Source organism: Hypanus sabinus, chromosome 6, assembly GCF_030144855.1.
Source record: "Hypanus sabinus isolate sHypSab1 chromosome 6, sHypSab1.hap1, whole genome shotgun sequence".
Lineage (NCBI taxonomy): Eukaryota > Metazoa > Chordata > Chondrichthyes > Myliobatiformes > Dasyatidae > Hypanus > Hypanus sabinus.
Window position 1 is genome coordinate 52,864,985 of NC_082711.1, and position 21,176 is coordinate 52,886,160.

Genomic DNA, 21,176 nt, shown 5'->3' on the forward strand with positions numbered 1-21,176 from the left:
CACCCATATTCACTGCACGAGAATGCACTAGTTGATCACTCTCCACTGCACATTAATGCTCTGCCATGAAGGGAGTGAAGATAACAAGGTTCCTAGGTTTGCACATAACAGATGATCTAGTCTGGACCTTATTAATCAAAAAGCCACAACAGTGTCTACACTTTCTGAGGAGACTTAGGCATACAAGGCTCCCAAACCCCCACTCTAAAATCTTTCTACAGGAGCACCATCGAGAGTATCCTGTCTGGCTGCGTCATTGTGTGATAGAAAAGCTACAAGGTATTGGACAGCAAAACCCTACAGAGGGTAGTAAAAATTGCCAAGAGGGTCACCGGGGTCTCTCTCCCACTGATTTGGAACATTTACTGGGAACGTTGTATACGAAGGATCCAAAACATTGTTGAGGAATCCCTAGCAGCCATCCCTCCATCTCTTTAGAACATTGAACATAGAACAGTACAGTACAGGAGGAGGTCCTTTGGCTCATGATGTTGTGCCAAAACAATTATATTAGTAGTCAAAAGGCTAACTAAACTAATATCTGCTGTCTGTACAATGTCCGGGGTGCCTAGGGGCGATTTGAGTAGCAGCAGTACTCTCAATGGATATGATTAAATATTCCCGTTTCAGCCTGATGCAACTAAAAAGCACAACTGCCTCCAAGGTCAGTACAGTCAACAAAGATGTCTTAATGCATTTAAACAAACTATCACTGCTTAAAACTGACGGTAACAACACCAACTGAGGTTGCAAGTGCCCATGTAAGATACTTTGGAGGAAGCGCCGGTGCAGAGCAGGGTTACAAGTGTATTTAAGGAAACGGGGTTTTAAAGTCCCAGTACTGACTATCTTACCGGCAAGTGTGCAGTCTCTGGTGAATAACATTCACCAGAGCGAGGGTGCTGAATCAGAGGGACATTAGGACCACGTGTGTCCTTCGTTTCATGGAATCCTGGTTAACCCCTTCCGTACCGGATGCAGCGATTCAGATCGATGGGTTTACTATATACTGTCAGGATAGATCTATAGAGTCTCCCAAAAGCAGACATGCAGGAGTATGCCTCATGATCAACTCTTCTTGGTGCACAAATATATCAGTACTGTCACAATTCTGCTCACCAAACCTGGAATATCTAGCAGTTAAGTGTCATCCTTTTTACCTACCCCAGGAATTCCCTGGGGTCATTTTGGTAGCCGGATACATTCCACCTCCAGGCAATGTCAAGCAGGTTTTAGATGATCTGCATCAACTTGCATAAAACAGCCCACCCTAACCCCTTCACCATTGTTTTGGGAGATTTTAACCAGGCCAGCCTGATAAAATCACTAAGCAACTACCATCAACAGATCACTTGCAATACCAAAGGAAACAATTCACTGGACCATTGCTACACCAGCATCAACAATGCCTACTGTGCTATTCCACGCCCTCACTTTGGAAAGTCTGATCACCTGGCTGTATTTCTACTCCCTGAGTATAGGCAGAGACTGAAGACTACAACACCAGGAGTGAGGGCCAAGAAGGTATGGACAAGGGAAGCACAGGAGCACCTACAGGACTGCTTTGAATCGGTGGACTGGACTGTATTCAGGGATTCATCTTTGAGCCTGGATGAGTATGCTGCAGTTGTTACTGACTTATTAAAATCTGTGTGGATACAAAGCATGCCTACAAAGACTTACTGCACATTTCCAAACCAAAAGCCATGGATGAACCAGGAGGAACATCGTCTGCTGAAGACTAGATCTGTGGCATTCAAGTCTGGTGACCCAGGCCTGTACCAGAAAACCAGCTAGTTCAAGGGCAAAGAGACAATTTCAAATGAGTTGGGAAGTGACATCGGATGCACAGCAACTCCGGCGGGACTTGCAAGACATTACTTCCTACAAAGCAAAACCCAGTAGCATGAAAGGCAGTAATGCTTCACTACCAGATGAACTCAACACCTTCTATGCCCACTTTGATAGGGAGAACACAACTACAGCTGTGCAGATCCCTGCTGCACCTGATGACCCTGGCAGAAGGTCCCAATGGAGTACCTGGTAAGGCTCTTAAAACCTGTGCCGACCAACTAGCAGGGGTATTCAGGGACATTTTTAACTTCACTGCTACGAGTAGAAGTTCCCACTTACTTCAAAAAGGCAACAGTTATACCAGTGCCTAAGAAGAATAGTGTGAGCTGCCTTAATGATTATTGCCCAGTAGCAGTCACATTGACAGTGATGAAATGCTTTGAGAGGTTGGACATGACTAGACTGAACTCCTGCCTCAGCAAGGACCTGGACCCATTGCAATTTGCCTATTGCCATAATAGGTCAATGGCAGATGCAATCTCAATGGCTCTCCACCTGTACAACACAAATACCTATGTCAGGATGCTGTTCATTGACTATAGCTCAACATTTAATACCATCATTCCCACAATCCTGATTGAGAAGTTACAGAATCTGGGCCTCTGTGCCTCCCTCTGCAGTTGGATCCTCGATTTCCTAATAGGAAGACCACAATCTGCGGATTGTTGATAACATATCCTCCTTGCTGACGATCAACGTTGGTGCACCTCTGGGGTGTGTGCTTAACCCACTGCTCTACTCTCTGTATACCCATGACTGTGTGGCTAGGCATAGCTCAAATACCATCTATAAATTTGCTGATGATACAACCATTGTTGGTAGAATCTCAGGTAGTGATGAGAGGGCGTACAGGAGTGGGATATGCCAACTAGTAGAATATTGCCACAGCAACAACCTGGCACTCAACTTTAGTAAGACGGAAGAGGTGACTGTGGACTTCAGGAAGGGTAAGATGAAGGAACACATACCAATCCTCAAAGAGGAATCAGAAGTGGAGAGAGTGAGCAACTTCAAGTTCCTGGGTGTCAAGATCTCTAAGGATGTAACCTGTCCCAACCTATCGATGTAGTTATAAAAAAAAAGCAAGACAGCAGCTATACTTCATTAGGAGTTTGAAGAGATTTGGCATGTCAACAAGGACACTCAAAAACTTCTATAGATGTACTGTGGAGAGCATTCTGACAGGCTGCATCACTGTCTGGTATTGGGGGGGGGGAGGGGCTACTGCACAGGACTAAAAGAAGCTGCAGAGGTTTGTAAATCTAGACAGCTCCATCTTGGGTACTAGCCTCCAAAGTACCCAGGATATCTTTAGGGAGCAGTGTCTCAGAAAGGCAGCGTCCATTATTAAGGACCTTAAGCACCCAGGGCATGCCCTTTTCTCACTGTTACCATCAGGTAGGAGCCTGAAGACACACACTCAGCAATTCAGGAACAACTTCTTCACCTCTGCCATCCGATTCCTAAATGGACATTGAACCCATGGATGCTACCTCACTTTTTTTTTAATAAACAGTATTTGTTTTTTTGTATGTTTTTTAGAATCTATTTAATATATGTATATTGGAATTGATTTACTTATTATTTTTATTTTATTATAACTTTTTTCTCTTCTATATTATGTATTGAATTGGACTACTGCTGCTGCTAAGTTAACAAATTTCACATCACATGCAGGTGATAATAAACCTGATTCTGATTCCATATCCTTCCATTTCCCTCACATTCATGTTCCTTTTTAAACATCTTTTAACGGTGTGTTGTCTCTTTACATTTGACCTATGAAGGTGCAACACTTCACATTTGGTCAGATTAAACTCCATCTACTATTTTTCCACCAATATCTGTAACTGTTGTATTCTTTGCCAGTCTTCTATGCTATCCACAACATCACTAATCTTCTTATCATAAGCAAACTTACTAACCCACTCATCTTCATTTTCATCCAGGTCATTTATATACATCCCAAATAGCAGAGGTCCCTGTACAGATCTCTACGGAGCACCACTAATCACAGACCTCCAGCTCAAAGAAGTCCCTTCGACCACTACACTCTGCTTTCTATGGGCAAGCTAGTTCTGAATCAAAGTGGCTAATTCATCATAGATCCTATGCATCTTAATCTTCTAGATGAGCCTGTCATGATAGACCTTGTCAAATGTCTTACTAAAATATATGTAGGCAACATCCACAGTTCTACCTTCATCAATCACTCTCGTCACTTCTTCAAAAAACTCGATCGCATGTGTAAGGCATGACTTGTCCTGCAGAAAGTCATGCTGGCTTTCCCTTTGGCCATGGTTTTCCAAATGCTCATAAATCCGTAAGAATTCTGACCTGTCTGTGGTTTCCAGGATTATCCCTGGTTTCCTTCTTGAATAATGGAATAACATCAGCTTATCGCCAGTCCTCCGGGACCTGACCTGTGGCTAGAGAGCATATGAAGATATTGATCAGGTCCCCAGAAACCTCTTCTCTTGCCTCTCTCAATAACCTTTGGTATATCCCTTCAGGCCCAAGGGTCTTATCCACCTTAATGCTCTTTGAGAGACCCAACACTACTTCCTCCATTACCTAGAAATGCACAAACATATCAGTATGCTTGGCATTGATCTCCCGATTTCCCTCATCCTTCATGGTAAATAGTGATGTAAAATACTCATTAATGACATCAACCACATCCTCCAAATTCAAACAAATGTTCCTTCCTTTGTCCTTGAGTGGTCCTACACTCTCCCTAATTATCCTGTTGCTCTTGGCATGTATATAGAATGCCTTGGGATTCTCTTTAATCCTACTTGCCATGGACTTTTCTTGGCCCCTCCTGGCTTTCCTAATTCCCTTATTAAGTTATTTATTGGCTTCTTTATGATCCTCAAGGGCTGTGCTTGACTTCACATTCCCAAGCTTTACCTACTTTTTCTTTTTCTTCTTGACTAAATTTATCACCTTGATATCCTTGATATCAAAGGTTCTCTTACCTTGCTGTCCTTGTCCTTCCTTCTGACTGGAACGTACATGTCTTGTACTCTGTGCAGTTGGTCTTTAAACACCACCTGTATGTCAGATGTGGACTTGCCCAAAAACAACTATTCCCAGATAGCTCTCCTTAATTCCGGCCTAATACTCTCATAATTTGCCCTGCTCCATTTTAATATTTTCCCACAAAGACCATACTTAACCTTATATGTAGCTATCTCAAAAATTAGAGTTGTGGTCTCTGTTCCCTAATCGTTCACACACTGAAAGGTTGGTCACCGTGCCAGGCTCGTTAATGAAGAACAGTTCGAATACAGCAACTCCTCCAGTTGGACTGTCTACATATTAATTTAAGAAACTCTCCTGGATGCACCTAACAAATTCTGCCCTACCTAAACCTCTTGCACTCAGAAGGTCTCAGCTTATTTTAGAGAAGTTGAAGTCCTCCATGACAAGAACCCTATTGTTTTTTTCACCTTTCCTTAATCTGCCCACAAATCTATTTCTCAACACTCATATGGCTGTTGGTGGTGGTGGTGCGGGTGTGGGGGTGGGGGAACTGTAGTAAAGTACCATCAGAGTGATTGCACCCTTCCTAAAAAGACTCAGTGCACAAGCCCTCCATTATGTTCCCTCTGAATGCAGCTGTGATACTGTCCCTGATTTATAGTGCAATTCCCTCGCATTTGTTATATTCCTCTCTGTCTTTTCTAAAACATTGAAACCCTAGGACGTTAAACACCCACTCTTGTCCCTCTGTCAACTTAGTCTGTATAATGGCCACAACATCATAGTTCCAAGTATTGATCCATGCTCAAAGTTCATCACTTTTACCCATAATACTCCTAGCATTAAAATACACTCACTTCAAGCTATCTGTTCCCATCATATCTATTACATTGCTCCTGCCCGTTTTCACTGGTTCTGACATCTACCTTCCTCTCCATTCCTCAGCTTTCTGATCTGATGCTCTGGTACCAAACCCCTGCTGTAGCAGTCTAAGCCCTCATGAGTAGTGAGCAGCCTAGCCAGGATATTCATTCCACTCCAGTTTAGGTGCAATCCATCTCTCTTGTACAGATCACCCCTACCCCAAAAAAGGTTTCAATTATCTAAGAACCCGAAACCCTGCCCCCCTGCCCTAAGCCACTCGTTCATCTATCTGACTTGTATGTGGCACTGGGAGTGATCAAGAGAATACTACCATTGAGGTCCTGCTCGTCAGCCTCTTCTAACTTTCTATACTCACTGTGCAGGACCTCTTCCCCCTTTCTACCTGTCATTGGTGCTATTGGGTACTACAACCTCTGGCTGCTTATCCTCTCTCTCAATAAAATTCTGTGGCCACTATGAGACACCCTGGACCCTGGCACCTGCGAGCTCACACACACTTGCTTTGACCTACTACCATCAGGAAGGAGGTACAGGAGCATCAGGACTATGACTGCCAAAGTGGGTAACAGCAGCTTCTCCCAGGCTCAGAGACTGATAAATACCCTGTCACAATCGAGGTCTCGTAACTAGGATTTGAACTGTTTACTGTTCACTTTTTTACCCATGCTGTGCACTTCACATGCATTTCAAATTATATTAACCTTTTTGTGGTAATGTGTTAGATGTGCTGTGTGTAATACATGTATTGTGAGTGCACCGTGGTCCCGAGCGATGTTGGTTCGTTTGGTTGTATTTATATACAGTCAGATGACAATAAACTTGAACTTGAAGAGGAGTACAACTCATAGGGTAGCTTCTTGAGAAAGTGACCTTATACTAGTTTTCTTCAGGAAGACCTGGAAAGGACTGAATTAGAATAGTCTAGGGAAGTGAATGTGGTGCAGTTCTTAAATGGTGTGCACTAATCCCATTTGCCTGTATTAGTTATGTGCCCTTCTATGCCTTATCTATTTGTGCCCCTCTGAATGTCTCTTAAATGTATCCGACTTCACTACCTCCTCTGCCAGTGAGTTCCAGATAGCAATCACTATATTAAAAAAGAAACCTTACCCCTCAGGCTTCCTTTAGAACTCCTATGTTTCACTTGGAATTGGTGTCACATGTGCCAAGGTACAGTGAAAGGCTTCTTCTGTGTAATGTTTATACAGATCAATTCATTGCACAGTGAATTGAGGTAGTACAAGGTAAAAGAGTAACAGTATGCAGGTAAAGTCTTAACAGCTACAGAGAAAAGACATTGTGGATAGACAAGATTACAATCAGATAGATTGTGTGATTAACAATCCATTTTATCATCCTAGGGTACCATTTAAAAGTTTTATGAAAGAAGGACAGAAACTCCTTGAGCCTGGTAGTATGTTCTTTCACACTTTTGAGTCTTCTGCCTGATTGGATTGGGGAGAAGAGAGGATGGCTATGTTTGATGGGGTCTTTGATTATCTGGCTGCTTTATTGAGGCAGCAAGAAATATGGGCAGAGACCACAGAGAAGTGGCTGGTTTCCTTGCTGTGCTGAGCTGGGTCTACAACTTTCTGGAGTTACGTGTGGTCATGGCCGTAGACAGAGCAGTTGCCACCAGTGAAGGTAATGACCAATGAAGGACTCCTTCAGTACTCTAATGAGTTGTGTTATTAGATTCATGGAACTATAAGCATGGACCCTCCCCCACCCCCCCATGGTCATTTTGCTCATTAGCACTGGTGAACGAAATTGATGTTGAGGATGGTGGATGGAGGACCAATCAACTGGGCTGCTTTATCTTGAGTGGGATCATGTTTCTTGCATGTTATCAAAGAAACTGAAAGCTTTCACCTTGGGCCACAGTATTTAGGAAGTTTATTCAGGTAAGCTTTGGTAATGCTTTTGTAAATTGAGGGCAAGTGTTTAGACTCACTATTTTACTGGGACTGGTCAATGCCTTGCTCTATCGTGGATGAATATTACTTCCTACTTACCACATGCTTGAATATTGTTTAGATCTTTCTGCATGGAAGCATCTGAAAGCTTCTAAGTTATCTAAGTATGTGGAGAGATCCATTCTCAATCTTGCAGGCGGTATTTTTGTGGAGCCAGGAACTCAGCCCTTTTAACATAGAAATGGTGACCAACTCTGCATCAAGTCTTACTGTCCTGATCACATAGCAGTCTCTGAAGGTGTTGGATGCAGGTTGGGGGAAAACCACCTGCTGTATGAGGGCTGCAGGGCAAACTCTGACATCTCTCATGCTGCTCAGCTGACTGCCATCCAAGCTCAATCTTCAGCCATAATAGCTCTTGGTCAGGACTTCAGTGTGGTGTTAAGCAGTCTGTCCTGCAGCATATTCCGAGCCTAACTGTGAATATTATTGGCTCTGTAAAGTACAAATCTGCTGTTTTCTCTCAAGGTGACTAAATTCTTGCTCCTACCACTGCCATGTTAGATGATGGCCCGTCAGTCAGTTACCCTTGCTGTCAGGTTTGGTGATAGAACAATGGGAAGCTGACAACCATGTGCAGCCTGAGCTTCTGCTAATGTTCACTCTGCATGGCCATTTGAGCCCTTAAGTGCAACAGTGATGGAACTCTGTGACCGACAAAGGAAACTAGCACCAGGATTTTGATCTTAATTGAATGTATTGTGTAGAGATGTTTACCCCATTGATTGCCTGGCTCTCTGAGTTTGGTCAGTATTGATAAAGAGTTATACAAGATCTGTGACATAGAAGACCATTCAGACCATTGTGCTGTTCGTCCATTTAGCATTAGGACCATTGCCCTGCAAGTCATGACTCCAGGTACGTATCAAAGTGCTTTTGAAGTCTTTTCAGAGTTTTTACCTCTCCTGTCTGTTCTGGCTTTGAGTTCCTACACTCCCATCTCTTTCTGGGTGAAAATTAATTTCTCATCTTCTCATCAATCCTTTTGTAATTATTTTATGCTTTTAAACTTACAATCCATAGCGCAGATGAATCCTGTGAATGTTACCCCAAGAGCTGACCAACATTTAGTGCAGGACCTTTGGAGTTTACTCAGAACAATTGATTTGAATTTTTACCTGAATACATACAAATGCAAAATTGAGCAAGGTTAAAACTTGTGCTGAAATGGTAATACCTTATTTTCAACGTTGACATTGTTTGTATTATTGATTAGCTGCAGTGCTTCCTGGAGCTTACCAGCAGATGCATTCTCCTCATTCTCCTGGATATGGTTATATGCATCAGTCCAATGTATCCTCTGTAAGGCCACAGCATTCTCTTCCTCATCAAATCAGTATGGTAAGTGTCTTCACTAATTAAAAGCTGATCTTTCTTCTACTTTATTTTCACTGCATTGATTATTAACATTCTACTTAAAATGTTAATCTTTGACTGGCTACTTGGATCCTCTTTACCTTGCTTTCCAACCATGAGTAAACACCTCCCAACTGTTCTACTAAAAGGTAAAGTGATAGGGCTTTGAGTAGAAATGACCACTCGTTGACAAATTAAATCTGAAAAATGGGTAGGTGGAGATTTAAAAGCTACACATGTATTGAAAGCATAAGCATTGGTAAGCAATTTATTTAAATTAGGTAACACCATTATGCTATACTTTTATCTCACCTCTCACTTTGAATATACCACGTTAAATTTATTATGTGATCTTGAACACCAAAAATAGCATTATTACCAACATAATTCACCATGTATCTATATCAATTAATTTAGTTCTGCATCTCAGCTGAAATTGCATACATGTATAATATTTTTTAAGTGAACCAATTTTGATTAATTTGTTATGATAATATTTTATTGAATTTATTGTAGAGATTACTGTATCTGAGCTGATTGAAATAAAATTTCATATGATAACATTCATACATTAATGTGTTAGAAATGCATTTTCTGGAGAGTGTCCAACAATTCCTTGGTTAGTTGAAACCCTCACAGAACCTAGACATATTTTGTTTATATGGGTTGTGCCTTAAATCTCTATTCAGAATATGTTAACACTCTTCTCCATTCATTTACATGGCCACTTTGCTACATAAAATGGCCACCTCAAGTGAGTTTCCTGGATTTATGAAGTAATGTACCAGTAGAGATTCATTTTTCAAAAAGTTATCTGAAACTATCCATGAAGTTATCTAATATCAGCATAAGTGCAGCTCTGAACTTATATTGTTATTCCATCAAAGGGATTCTTTAATAATGGTTAGTGTTTGTTCTGTTATCAAATTCATGCTTGCAAGTGCAAGAAAATTAAGCCAAAATGGCCCAGGTAATCAGCATAGTATGTAATTTGTGTTATAATAGAAATACTATTGTGATTTCAAAGCTGTATCTCATCTCAAGCTTTAGATGTAATCTTTTTGAAGACTAACACTAGGATCGAAAGCATTTTCAAGAATCTTTTATTCCATGTTTAAGGTATATTACTCTCATTTATGAAGAATTTTATTTTCATGAAGATTTTTCCCATTTTATGAAGAAAAGTAATCTCTTCATTTATGTTTTTGAGACACTGCTCTTTGAAGTCAGGTGAATCTAGGCTACTTGTCTCCAGTTCTACCCCATGATATTATTAATGTGGAGTCTCTCAGAATGGCTTCATTAAAACAGTAGGGACACTACTTTAGTGCAGCTTGAGAATTCATAAGAAGCCGTAGGCTTCAAGAGAGTCAAGTTGCTTACTTGCCTAACAATAAGTCTTCAGGTGCTATGACCCTCAAGCTTGTTCTCACTTTGAGCCACGTGTTCTCAATTGTAAGCCTAACTCATTGATGTGAAGCATGGGGTAAGGCAGCATTTTGCCTGGCCACCAGTCCCAGAACAAATCAAAAAAAAAAATATTGTTGGCTATTCAGTTTTAGTGCATAAATTGCTGGAGAATATGGAACAAAAAGCAACCCTTGTTTGCACTTTTAAAGGGGAGTACATATTTTTGGAGCATATTACAGAGAAAGGTTGAACAAGTTAGGTCTCTATTCATTGGAGCGTAGAAGGTTGAGGGGGGATTTGATCGAGGTATTTAAAATTTTGAGAGGGATAGATAGAGTTGACGTGAATAGGCTGTTTCCATTGAGAGTAGGGGAGATTCAAACGAGAGGACATGATTTGAGAGTTAGGGGCAGAAGTTTAAGGGAAACACGAGGGGGTATTTCTTTACTCAGAGAGTGATAGCTGTGTGGAATGAGCTTCCTGTAGAAGTAGTAGAGGGCAGTTCAGTTGTGTCATTTAATGTAAAATTGGATAGGTATATGGACAGGAAAGGAGTGGAGGGTTATGGGCTGAGTGCGGGTAGGTGGGACTAGGTGAGATTAAGAGTTCGGCACGGACTAGGAGGGGCGAGATGGCCTGTTTCCGTGCTGTGATTGTTATATGGTTATATGGTTACTATTTAAAGATTAAGTTACAAAATAAATATACCAAATATTAAAAATATTTACATATCCTAAAATACATATTTGGGTATCAAAATGTGCTGGGACAGAATTATTGTGGAAGCAAATCCAGAGAAGTGTAAGGAAATATATTAAGGAGGTGCAAGTGAATAAGTTGAGTTAAGGTAAGGGGATATAAAATAATTAGCAAAATATTAGTGATGTGGAGGAGCACAGAGACATTGATGTTTTTATTCCATCAATAAGGTAGTTAAAATAATTTGGTATGTTTTAGCTAAAACATAGGATTTAGGAGCAGTGAGATCAAGCTAGAATTGCACACCACCAAGGCCATAACTTGAGTAATGCAAAAAGTTTTGGTTACCATGTTACAAGAAAGATAATCAGAATCAGATTTATTATCACTGACGTCTATGATGTGATGTGAAATTTGTTGTTTTGTGGCAGCAGTGTAATGCAAAAACATAAAAAGACATTTAAAGTATATAAATATTTTAAAAATAAATAGTACAAAAAAAAGCAAGAACAAAGTAGGTTTCTACCAGAAATCTACTGGTAGACAGAAAGGAGTTGTTTTTGATTCACTGAGTGTGGGTCTTCAGGCTCCAGTACATCCTTCTTGATGGTGGTAGTGAGCAGAGGGTGTGTCCCAGATGGTGAATGCCACTTGTGATGGATGCCACCTTCTTGAGGCATCATCTCTTAAAGATGTCATCCATGGTGGAGAGGAGTCTACCCATAATGGAGCTGGCTGAGTCTTACAACCCTCTGCATCCTCTTGCAGTCCTGTGCAGAAGAACTTCCATGCCTGGCTGTGTGATGGCCCATCAGAATGCTCTCCACTCTATACCTCTCTATATGTAAGAGTCATTGGTGACATATCAAAGAGGAGGTATAATGCTTTTACAGCATATTATCAGGACTGGAAAATTGTGGGAAAGATTGGATAAGTTAGAGTTGTTTTCTTCAGAACAGAGGAGGCTGAGGGGTAACTTAAATGAGGTGTTTAAAATAATGGCGACCTGTATGGAGTTAAAAGGAAGGACCTTCAGGTACAGATTCACAGAAAACAGAAGCGGCCCCTATGGCCCACCAACTCCCCTTTGAATACCAAAACCATATTTTTAGGCTAATTCTACCATAACCCACTTTATTCTCCTGTCATCTCCATCAACTTCCCCTTACCACAGCCCCTCCCAGATTTTTACCAGATACACTAACAACATACCTTTGGGATGTGTGAGGAAACTGGATTAGCTGGAGGAAACCCACATGGCCACAGGGAGCACATGCAATCTCCACACAGACAGCAGTGGAATTCAGGATTTAATCCAGCTTGCTGGGGCTGTTAGGCAGCAGTGGCCACTAGCTGCTATACCATGCAAAACTATCTTCCCTCAAAAGAAAGGTCAAGACCAAGAAACATAGATTTAAAGTGATTGAAAGTAATAGACAGTTTACAGTAGATGAGGAAAAGATCTTGAGATGAGAGAAGACCGAACAAATACTTGGGTGTGTAGAGTCATAGACACATAGAAAAGTAGAACACAGAAACAGGGCCTTCAGCCCATCTAAGCCATGCCAAAACCACTTAGACTGCCTGCTCACATTGACCTGCTCCGGGACCATAGCCCTCCATATCCCTACTATTCGTATACCAATTCAAACTTCTCTTAAATGTTGAAATTGAGCCCGCTTGTGCTGACAGCTCATTCCAGATTCTCATGACCCTCTGGGTGGAGAAATTTCCCCTCGAGCTCTCCTTAAACTTCTCACCTTTCACCCTTAACCCATGACCTCTGGTTGTAGGTGGCTCTTACCCACCTAACCTCTGGAAAAAGCCTATCTGTACTACTCATAATTTTGTATACCTCTATCAAATCTCTCAGTCTTCTATGTTCTAAAGAATACAAACCTAATCTATTCAATCTTTCCTTATAACTCAGGCCCTTGAGACTCTGCAACATTCTTGTAAATTTTCTCGTTGCTCTTCCAACGTAGTTTACATCTTTCCTGTAGGTAGGTGACCAAAACTGCACACAATAGTCCAAATTAGGCCCCACCAATGTCTTATACGACTTCAACATAACATCCCATCTCCTGTACTCAGTACTTTGATTTATGAAGGCCAATATGCCAAGAACTTTCTTTACGACCCTATTTACCTGTGATGCCACTTTCAAGAAGTTGTGAATATGTATTCCCAGATCTCTTTGTTCTACCACACTCCTCAGTGCCCTGTCGCTCACTGTGTAAGATCTACCATGGTTGATACTACTGAAGTGCAAAACCTTGCACTTGTCTGCATCAACTTCCATCTGCCATTTTTCAGCCCATTTTCCCAGCTGATGCAGATCTCTCTGCAAGACATGATAGCTTTTGCACTGTCCACTACACCCCTGAATCTTGGTGTCATCTGCAAATTTACTAATCTAGTTAACCACATTATCATCCAGGTCATTGATATACATACAGTAGATGTATATCAAAACAACAAAGGACCCAGCACTGATCCCTGCAGCACACCACCATTCAGAGGCCTTTAGTCAGTGGAGCAACCCTCTACTACCATTCTCTCGCTTCTCCCACAGAGCCAATGTCTAATCTAATTTACTATCTCATCCTGAATGCCAAGCGACTGCAATTTCTTCACCAGCCTCCAATGTGAGACCTTGTCAAATGCCGTACTAAAGTCCATGTAGACACATTCATTGCCTTGCCTTCATCCACTTTCCTGGTAACTTCCACAAAAAACTCTATAAGCTTGGTTGGATATGACATACCACACACAAAGCCATGCTGACTATTCTTAATCAGTCCATGTCTTTCCAAATAATGTATGTCTTACATTACCTTCCAATAGCTTTCTTACAATTGACTTTAGGTTCACAAGTCTATAATTTCCTGGTTAATGTTAGAGCCTTTTCTAAATAGTGTAACATCCTCTAATCCTCTGGTACCTCTGGTAATTTCTGCATTTGCATCCCGTAGGGTCCAAGGGAACACTTTTGTCAGGCCTTGGGGATTTATTCACCCTGATTGGCCTCAAGATAGCAAACACCTCCTCCTCTGTAATCTGTATAGGGTCCATGAAGTTGATGCTGCTTTGTCTGACTCTGTGTTCGTTTCCTGAGTAAATACAGATGCAAAGAATTAATTTAAGAGCTCTGTCATTTGTTTTTGCTCGACACATGGATTACCATTTTGAGCTTCCAGAGGACTACTTTTGTCCCTTGTAATCCTTTTGCTCTTAACATAACTGCAGACTTAGGGACTTAATGTGGGATAGTGAGATTAGGTTAGATAGCTCATTTACAACTGACCCAGTTACCATGGGCTCAGAGGCCTTGTACAATGCCACAAATTTTCTATGATGTTGTGATAAGTATTTGCTGACCTTAGTTTATTCAATAAAATTTACAAATATAATGAAACTGTTGCTACGTCTGTATGTGGCAATGCCGCTTTTAAATCATATTTCATGGGAATTTACTAAGTAGCCAGTTTACTTTCCTACATTTGAGGAAGTGACTGGCTTTATGCTGATCTCTATGTAGATACATAGATTTTTTAATGTCATGTATTTACCTTTAGAAGTCATTCACTGACCGTTTATTCACTATTAGCCAAGTGAGTGTTTGGATTCTTTTCAGCAGTTTTGATAGCTTTTATAAAATCTTTTGAATGACAAGATATGCAGAAATTTCACAATTGTAAGCCTACATTTCCCTATAAAAGGTTTTGAAATTTTAAAAATTATTTTGGATTCTTTGGTACCTAATCTTGTGCAGTTTTGTATAAACAGGACATTTGCCTCTGAGCTAGAAGGTCAACAGTTCAGACTCGATGCTGGTGACCTAGTTTGGGTTGACAGTACAAAATGGTACTTTGTTTTGATAGGCATGCTAATACCCTTCAGATGAGATAATAGTCAACAGTTTCCCCTCTCAAGTCGATTAAAAGATTGCACAATGCCACCTAAAGTGAATCAGCAGCTTAATTATCACTTGCTGTTTGTTAGCAATTGTCACGTGCAAAAAATGACTGCTGAATTTCGGGAATGCACATCAGAGCCAACATTTCAAAAGTGTTTAATTGACTTTGAAATGCTTTGAGTGCCTGGATGGCTATAAGAAACTGCAATAGAGTCAGTAGTATGCCATGTATGTCTTCTCATATCTGCTCTGCCATTCAGAAAGACAACAGTTAAACTGATGTAGGCTTCGCTCTACTTTGATTCCCTGACAACCAAAGTTCAGTTCTCTCCGAATTGGGTATGTTAATTGATTCAGTGTCCATTCCTGAGATCTCATCAGCATCTACTTAGTAAAGCCTCCTCAAAAAGTTGTGTTTTCATCTCAGAAGTCAATTTAATGAACTTTTTCTAAAATCAGTAATCAAGTACACTCTCTTGCTAAGTAAGCTCACCAAGACTGAACTGAATACTGACTTTGTCCAACGACACTGGATGCAGCATTCATTTAAGCAATGAAATACTTTTCCCTTCTTTCATGGATAGCCTCTCAGTTCTCTGCATTGTACTGCACCTGCCAAATTTCGGCCACTCAATCAGCCACCACCTTCACTGGCAGTCCCTCAGGGTTGGGGATGACATTTAAATCCATCCATAACACGTTGTGTTGTCAGAGAATTTTGCTGCAGCATTCTGACCTCATTTACTATGTCATTTACTGCTAATAAATAGTGACTGATTGAAGTCCTAGCTATCTGCTCTTCTTGCTGCTGCCAGCAGGAAAAAGGTACAGGAGACTGAGAACTCCACCAGCAGGTTCAGGAACGGTTATTACCCCTCAATCATCAGGCTTTTGAACCGAAGGGTTCACTCCATGTCAACTCAACCGCAATGCTCTCTTTCAAGGACCCTTCATCTCATTTTCTTGATACTTATTGCTTATTTATTTATCATTATTATTATTTCTTTCTTTTTGTCTTTGTACATTTTCTTCTCTTTTGCGCACTGGTTGTCCAAGTTGGTGGGGCCTTCCATTGATTCTGTTACGGTTATTCATCTACACATTTATTGAGTATGCCCGCAAGCAAATTAAATTGAAAAAGGATTGTATATGGTGTCATATAAGAACTTTGATAATAAATTCACTTTGAACTTTAATGTTCCAGGGTACAAGTGCTTCAGGCAGGATAGAGGTGGCGGGAAGAGATGAAGAGGAGTGCAGATTTGTTTATGGGGATATCATGGCGGAAGTCAGATGAAATTAGTGAAGGGTCATTTGTGAGGCTTTATAGGTGGAGCTGAGAATTAAGAAGGGAATAATCACATTGTTGGGATTATACTATAGGCCCTCGAAATAGTCAGTGGGAATTAGAACAAAAATGCAGGAGAATTGTAGAGAGTTGCAAGAATAATAGAGTTGTCATAGTAAGGGATTTTAACATTCCTAACATGGATCAATGTTGCCATGGTGTTAAGGGCTTAGATGTGGTGGAATTTGTTGTGTGTTCAGAAATTATGTAGATGGTGCTACTGGGAAGAAAGCAAAGCTCAACCTACTCTTGGGCAATAGTGCAGGGCAAGTCACTGAGGTGAATGTTCAACTTCTAAATTGGAACAAGGTGAATTTTAATGGTATTAGTCAAGAGTTTGCAAGCAAAGGGACCTCCAGCAATTGGGAGGCTTTTAAATGCAAGATAACAAGAGCTAAAGGTCTACATGTTGCTGTTAGAGTGAAGGGCAATATTGATAGGAGTAGGGAATCTTGGAGGACAAGAAATATTGGGGCCCTGGCCAGGACTAAGATGGAGGCAGCTGGGGCCAAGTGAATATCTGAAAGAATATCAACAATGCAGGAATATATTAAGGAAAACAGGATGGGGACACGAGATAACTTTGGCAGAGAAGATTAAGGAGAGTCCAAAGAGATTAAATGTATATTAAGGGAAAAATAGTAACTACAGATAGAATAGGGCCCTTCAGAGACAAAATTGGACATCTTTGTGTTGGGCTGTATGAGATGGGCAAGGTTCTTAATGAAAAATTCTCCTCTGTTACTACCATAGAGATAGACTTGAAGAGTTGGGAACTAGGGATAGTTAATGGGGATATTGTGTTGATAGTCTACATTACAGTAGAGGAGGTGCTGAATGCCTTAGATGATATAATGTTAAACAAATCTCTGGGATCTGACCAGATACATTCAAGAATACCACAAGAGCCAGAGAAGAAATTGTAGGAACTCTTTGCATTGTTGTGAAGTTTAATTCTCATAAGTACGAGCTGTTCACTTTTGGAAAGTCAAATCCAAGTAGGACTTCCACAGTGAACAAGACTCTAGGCACCTTCACCTTTATCAGTCAGTGCAATAAGTATAGAAATTGGAAGGTATATTGTTTTTCACAAGACACTGGTGAGACTGCACTTAGGATATTGTGTTCTGTTCTGATCATCTAGATATGGGAATAAAAAATATCTAACTGGATCGTGCATAATAGATTTATGAAGATGTTGCCAGGACTTGAAGAACTGAGTTGTAAGAGAGATTGGACAGATTAAGACTTTTTGTCCTTGGAGTGTGGGAGACTGAGAAGTGATCTTATAAAATCATGAGGGACATAGATAGGATGAATGCACAGGGTTGGGGAATACAGAACTGGAGGACATGGAGGGGAAAGACTTAACTAGAATTTGAGGTGCAGTATTTTTTACATAGAGTAAGTTACATATATGGAATGAACTGATGAAAAAAGTGGTTGAGACAGGTGCAGTAACATTTTTAAGAGATAGTTGGACAGGTACATGGGTAGGAGGGGTTTTGAAGAATTTGTGCCAAATGTGGACATGTGGAATTGGTTGTCAAGGCCCTTTTCCATGCCATAATGCTCTATGCAGCAGTCGTTTTGATTTGATATCAAGTCCTACAATTTTAGGAACATGCATTCTCATTTACAAATTAAACTGACTAGTGCTGTTTTCATTTTATCCATGGGTTTTATTGGCTCAGTTTTTCCCTCTTCAATAAATCTTAGTATCATTGACTCATCTAGCCATATAGCACAGAACCAGGTCCTTTGGCCCAACAGGTTATCAAGAATATAGCTATCTTAATCCCATTTACCAGCACCTGGTCTGTAGCCTTCTGTGTCTTAGTGATTCAAGTGGTCTTTTTTGAATGTTGTGAGATTACCTGCCTCCACTGCCTTCCCAGGCATTGGGTATTCTGGATTGCAACAACCAACAGGTGAAAAAATAACAAACAATAGGGGTTACCACTTTCCAAATGCCAGTTACCTTTATCAGATTAACAAGAAGCTGATGCAGCAGCATTCCGATTGAATAAAATATCTAATAGATTTCATTTGGAATACTTTCATATGAAACTTAAAGAAAAAAAAATAACTCCTTGTAAGTAAAGTTCTGTGAGACTAGCAACATAAAACTATAATTACTAACTTAAGGTTTTTCTGTACCAGTTTCACCCATACTGTTATGTTTTGTAACTCCAGGGACTAATCAAAAGAAAAGCACAGATAGGATAAATAGTTTACTTAGTTTTTCTTTAGTAAGGCACGCACACATGACGTGGTGATGTAATGACATGCCATTCACGTACTTCTTACATATAACTGGCAAATGAATTATGTAACCAAAGAATACTTAATCAAACAATACATTTAGAATATTACTGAAATATTACTGAAATTACACTTCTCCCTACTTAGCTATAAACTCTAACTTAAAAAAGAATGCATCTCAACTCAAATAATGTTACATATGCTCCTTAATGATAATACAACTACTATATAGATTAGATATGCACAACCTAGTAAGCGTTAAATTGTCCCATTCAGGCCTAAAGATTTGATTGCTATGGAGGATTTCTTATTCTTGTGGGACAACGTCTTTAGCAGGTGGGACTTGTGTCTGTGAAACTATCTCGGGTTCTGGGCCCTCCTCTGTGGTGGCTGTCGGTATTGACTCTGGGACTGCAGGAAGTGATTCTGACAGGTCTAGGCAGCTTTTGTCTCTAACAATTGAACTTCTGCTGCATATTCCAGCCATTTTGGGTTGCCAGGTAGACCTGAGGCAGTGTAGGTTCTTTCCTGCTTTCCCTTTGGATCATCTCTGCCGTAATAGGGAGATTTTCAATTTGCATTGGAGACAAAACATCAAGGGGAATGTTCTCTTTTGTAAATTTTTCAGTTATTTCCTTTTCTGAGGGTAAACTGGGCAATCCATCTGCATTTCCTTGATTAATTGTTCTCTTGAATTAGATCTTGTAATTGTATTCTCCAAGCAACAGAGCCTATTCACGTTGCTGCTGTTAGTGAAACTCCTTTCTGTTGATTGAAAATGGACTCCAGTGACTGACGATCAGTAATGAGGGTAAACTCTGTCCCGTACAAATACTGGTTGAAATGCTTTATGCTCCAAATGTACTCAAGGCCCTTCTAACAACCTGTGTGTAATTTTTCTCTGCAGTGGTAAGGGAATATAATGTAAAGGCTATTAGGCATTCACTTCTATAACTCATAACATGTGATATGAGTACACTTATACCATAAGGTGAGGTGTCACAGGCAAGCTTCACTGGACAATGTGGATCATGATGTGTGAATGCAGTGTATGAAGTCACCATTTCCTTTACCATTTGGAAAGCTACCTCTAACTGATTTGTCCATTGCTATTTCTAACTGATCTGTAGTAATGAGTTCCAAGGGTGAGGCACAGTTACCAGGTTTGGCAGGAACCTGTTAGAGTTATTTACAAATCCTCAAAAGGACTGCAACTTTATATGGCTATTGGACGTGGGGTATCCACCACTGCATGAATTTTCTTAGCTTATTTGTGTAATGCTTGTGCATCAATGGTGCGGCCACAGTACGTGATGCTTTGTTTAAAGACTTCACTCTTGTTGCATCATGATCTGAAACTATATTTTTCTCATCTATTCAATACTGTCTTGAGATTTTGGACATGTTCCTTGTCGCTGGTGGCGATGTTATCTAGGTAAAACTGAGTGCCTGGGCATTCTAGTATTCCCTGGTCCAAAGCTTTTTGACAGAGAACAGGTGAAGATATTACTCCAAAAATAAACCTATTAGCAATAAAGCACTTTGAAAGTGTTTATGGTGGAAAACACTTTGACTCTTCTTCCATCTCTATCTGTAGGTAGGCCTCAGTCCACTTTTCTGAAGTGTTTTTCTCCAGAAAAGGTTTGCAAAGACGTCCTCTATCTTGGGCAGAAGGTATTGATCTACTTTCAGCAGTTAGTTGATGGTGACCTTAAAGTCACCACAGATCCTGAAAGACCCATTCTTCTTGGCTATGGGGACTACAGGTGTGGCCCGTGGGTGCTACTCAATCTTGGAAATGATTCCTTCAGCCTCCATGTGATCTAGCTCACTGGCTACTTTATCACAGATGTAGTAAGGAACTGACAGGATTTGTAAAATTTGTGTGTGGCCTTTTTATTTAACACTATTTTACCCTTGATATATTTGAGTTTTCCAATGCCATCTTTGAACACTGTTGTGACATCATCTAGTACCTTGCTTAATTTGCTTTCAGTTGACTTTATTGCAGGGGATGTAGCATGCAAATTGTTTATTGATCTCCAATCAAGTTGTATTTGTCTCAGCCAGTCATGGCCCCACAATGCTGGCCCTTCTGTTTTTACCGCATACAAGCCAATGTGGCTTGTTGGTGGTTGTAATTAATTATTATGAGTGCCATTCCCACAGGAGTTAGTCTTGTCTCCAGTATAAGTTCTCAGTTGGATATCTGCAGCCTTCAGTTCAGTATATTTGAAATGGTATTCAAACTCACTTTGTGGGATGTCTGAAACAGCTGAACCAGTGTCCAATTTCATTTTAATTAATTTGCCATTCCCTTTTGGTGTTAGTTATATTGCTCGTCTCTCATTAGTTTTCACAGTATAAATCTTAAGGCTACTTAGCTTTGTGTGTCTCTCAGAATTATCAGTTATTTTGTTAACAGCATACAAATTAGTGCTCTTCTTGAACTGCAACTTGACTCTTTAGCCTTTTC

The 21,176-nt window shown here is 40.4% G+C and overlaps 1 protein-coding gene across 4 annotated transcripts in view; it reads left to right on the plus strand.

Moving 5' to 3' along the window:
- The window catches only part of LOC132395468 (LIM zinc-binding domain-containing Nebulette-like), a 304,667-nt gene that overhangs the window by 280,874 nt on the left and 2,617 nt on the right, over positions 1 to 21,176 (plus strand). For all 4 annotated transcript variants that reach the window (XM_059972133.1, XM_059972132.1, XM_059972135.1 and 1 more), the window contains one exon: positions 8,920 to 9,044. In XM_059972133.1, the coding sequence (XP_059828116.1) occupies positions 8,920 to 9,044 (125 nt within the window). The remainder of the gene's footprint in view (positions 1 to 8,919; positions 9,045 to 21,176) is intronic.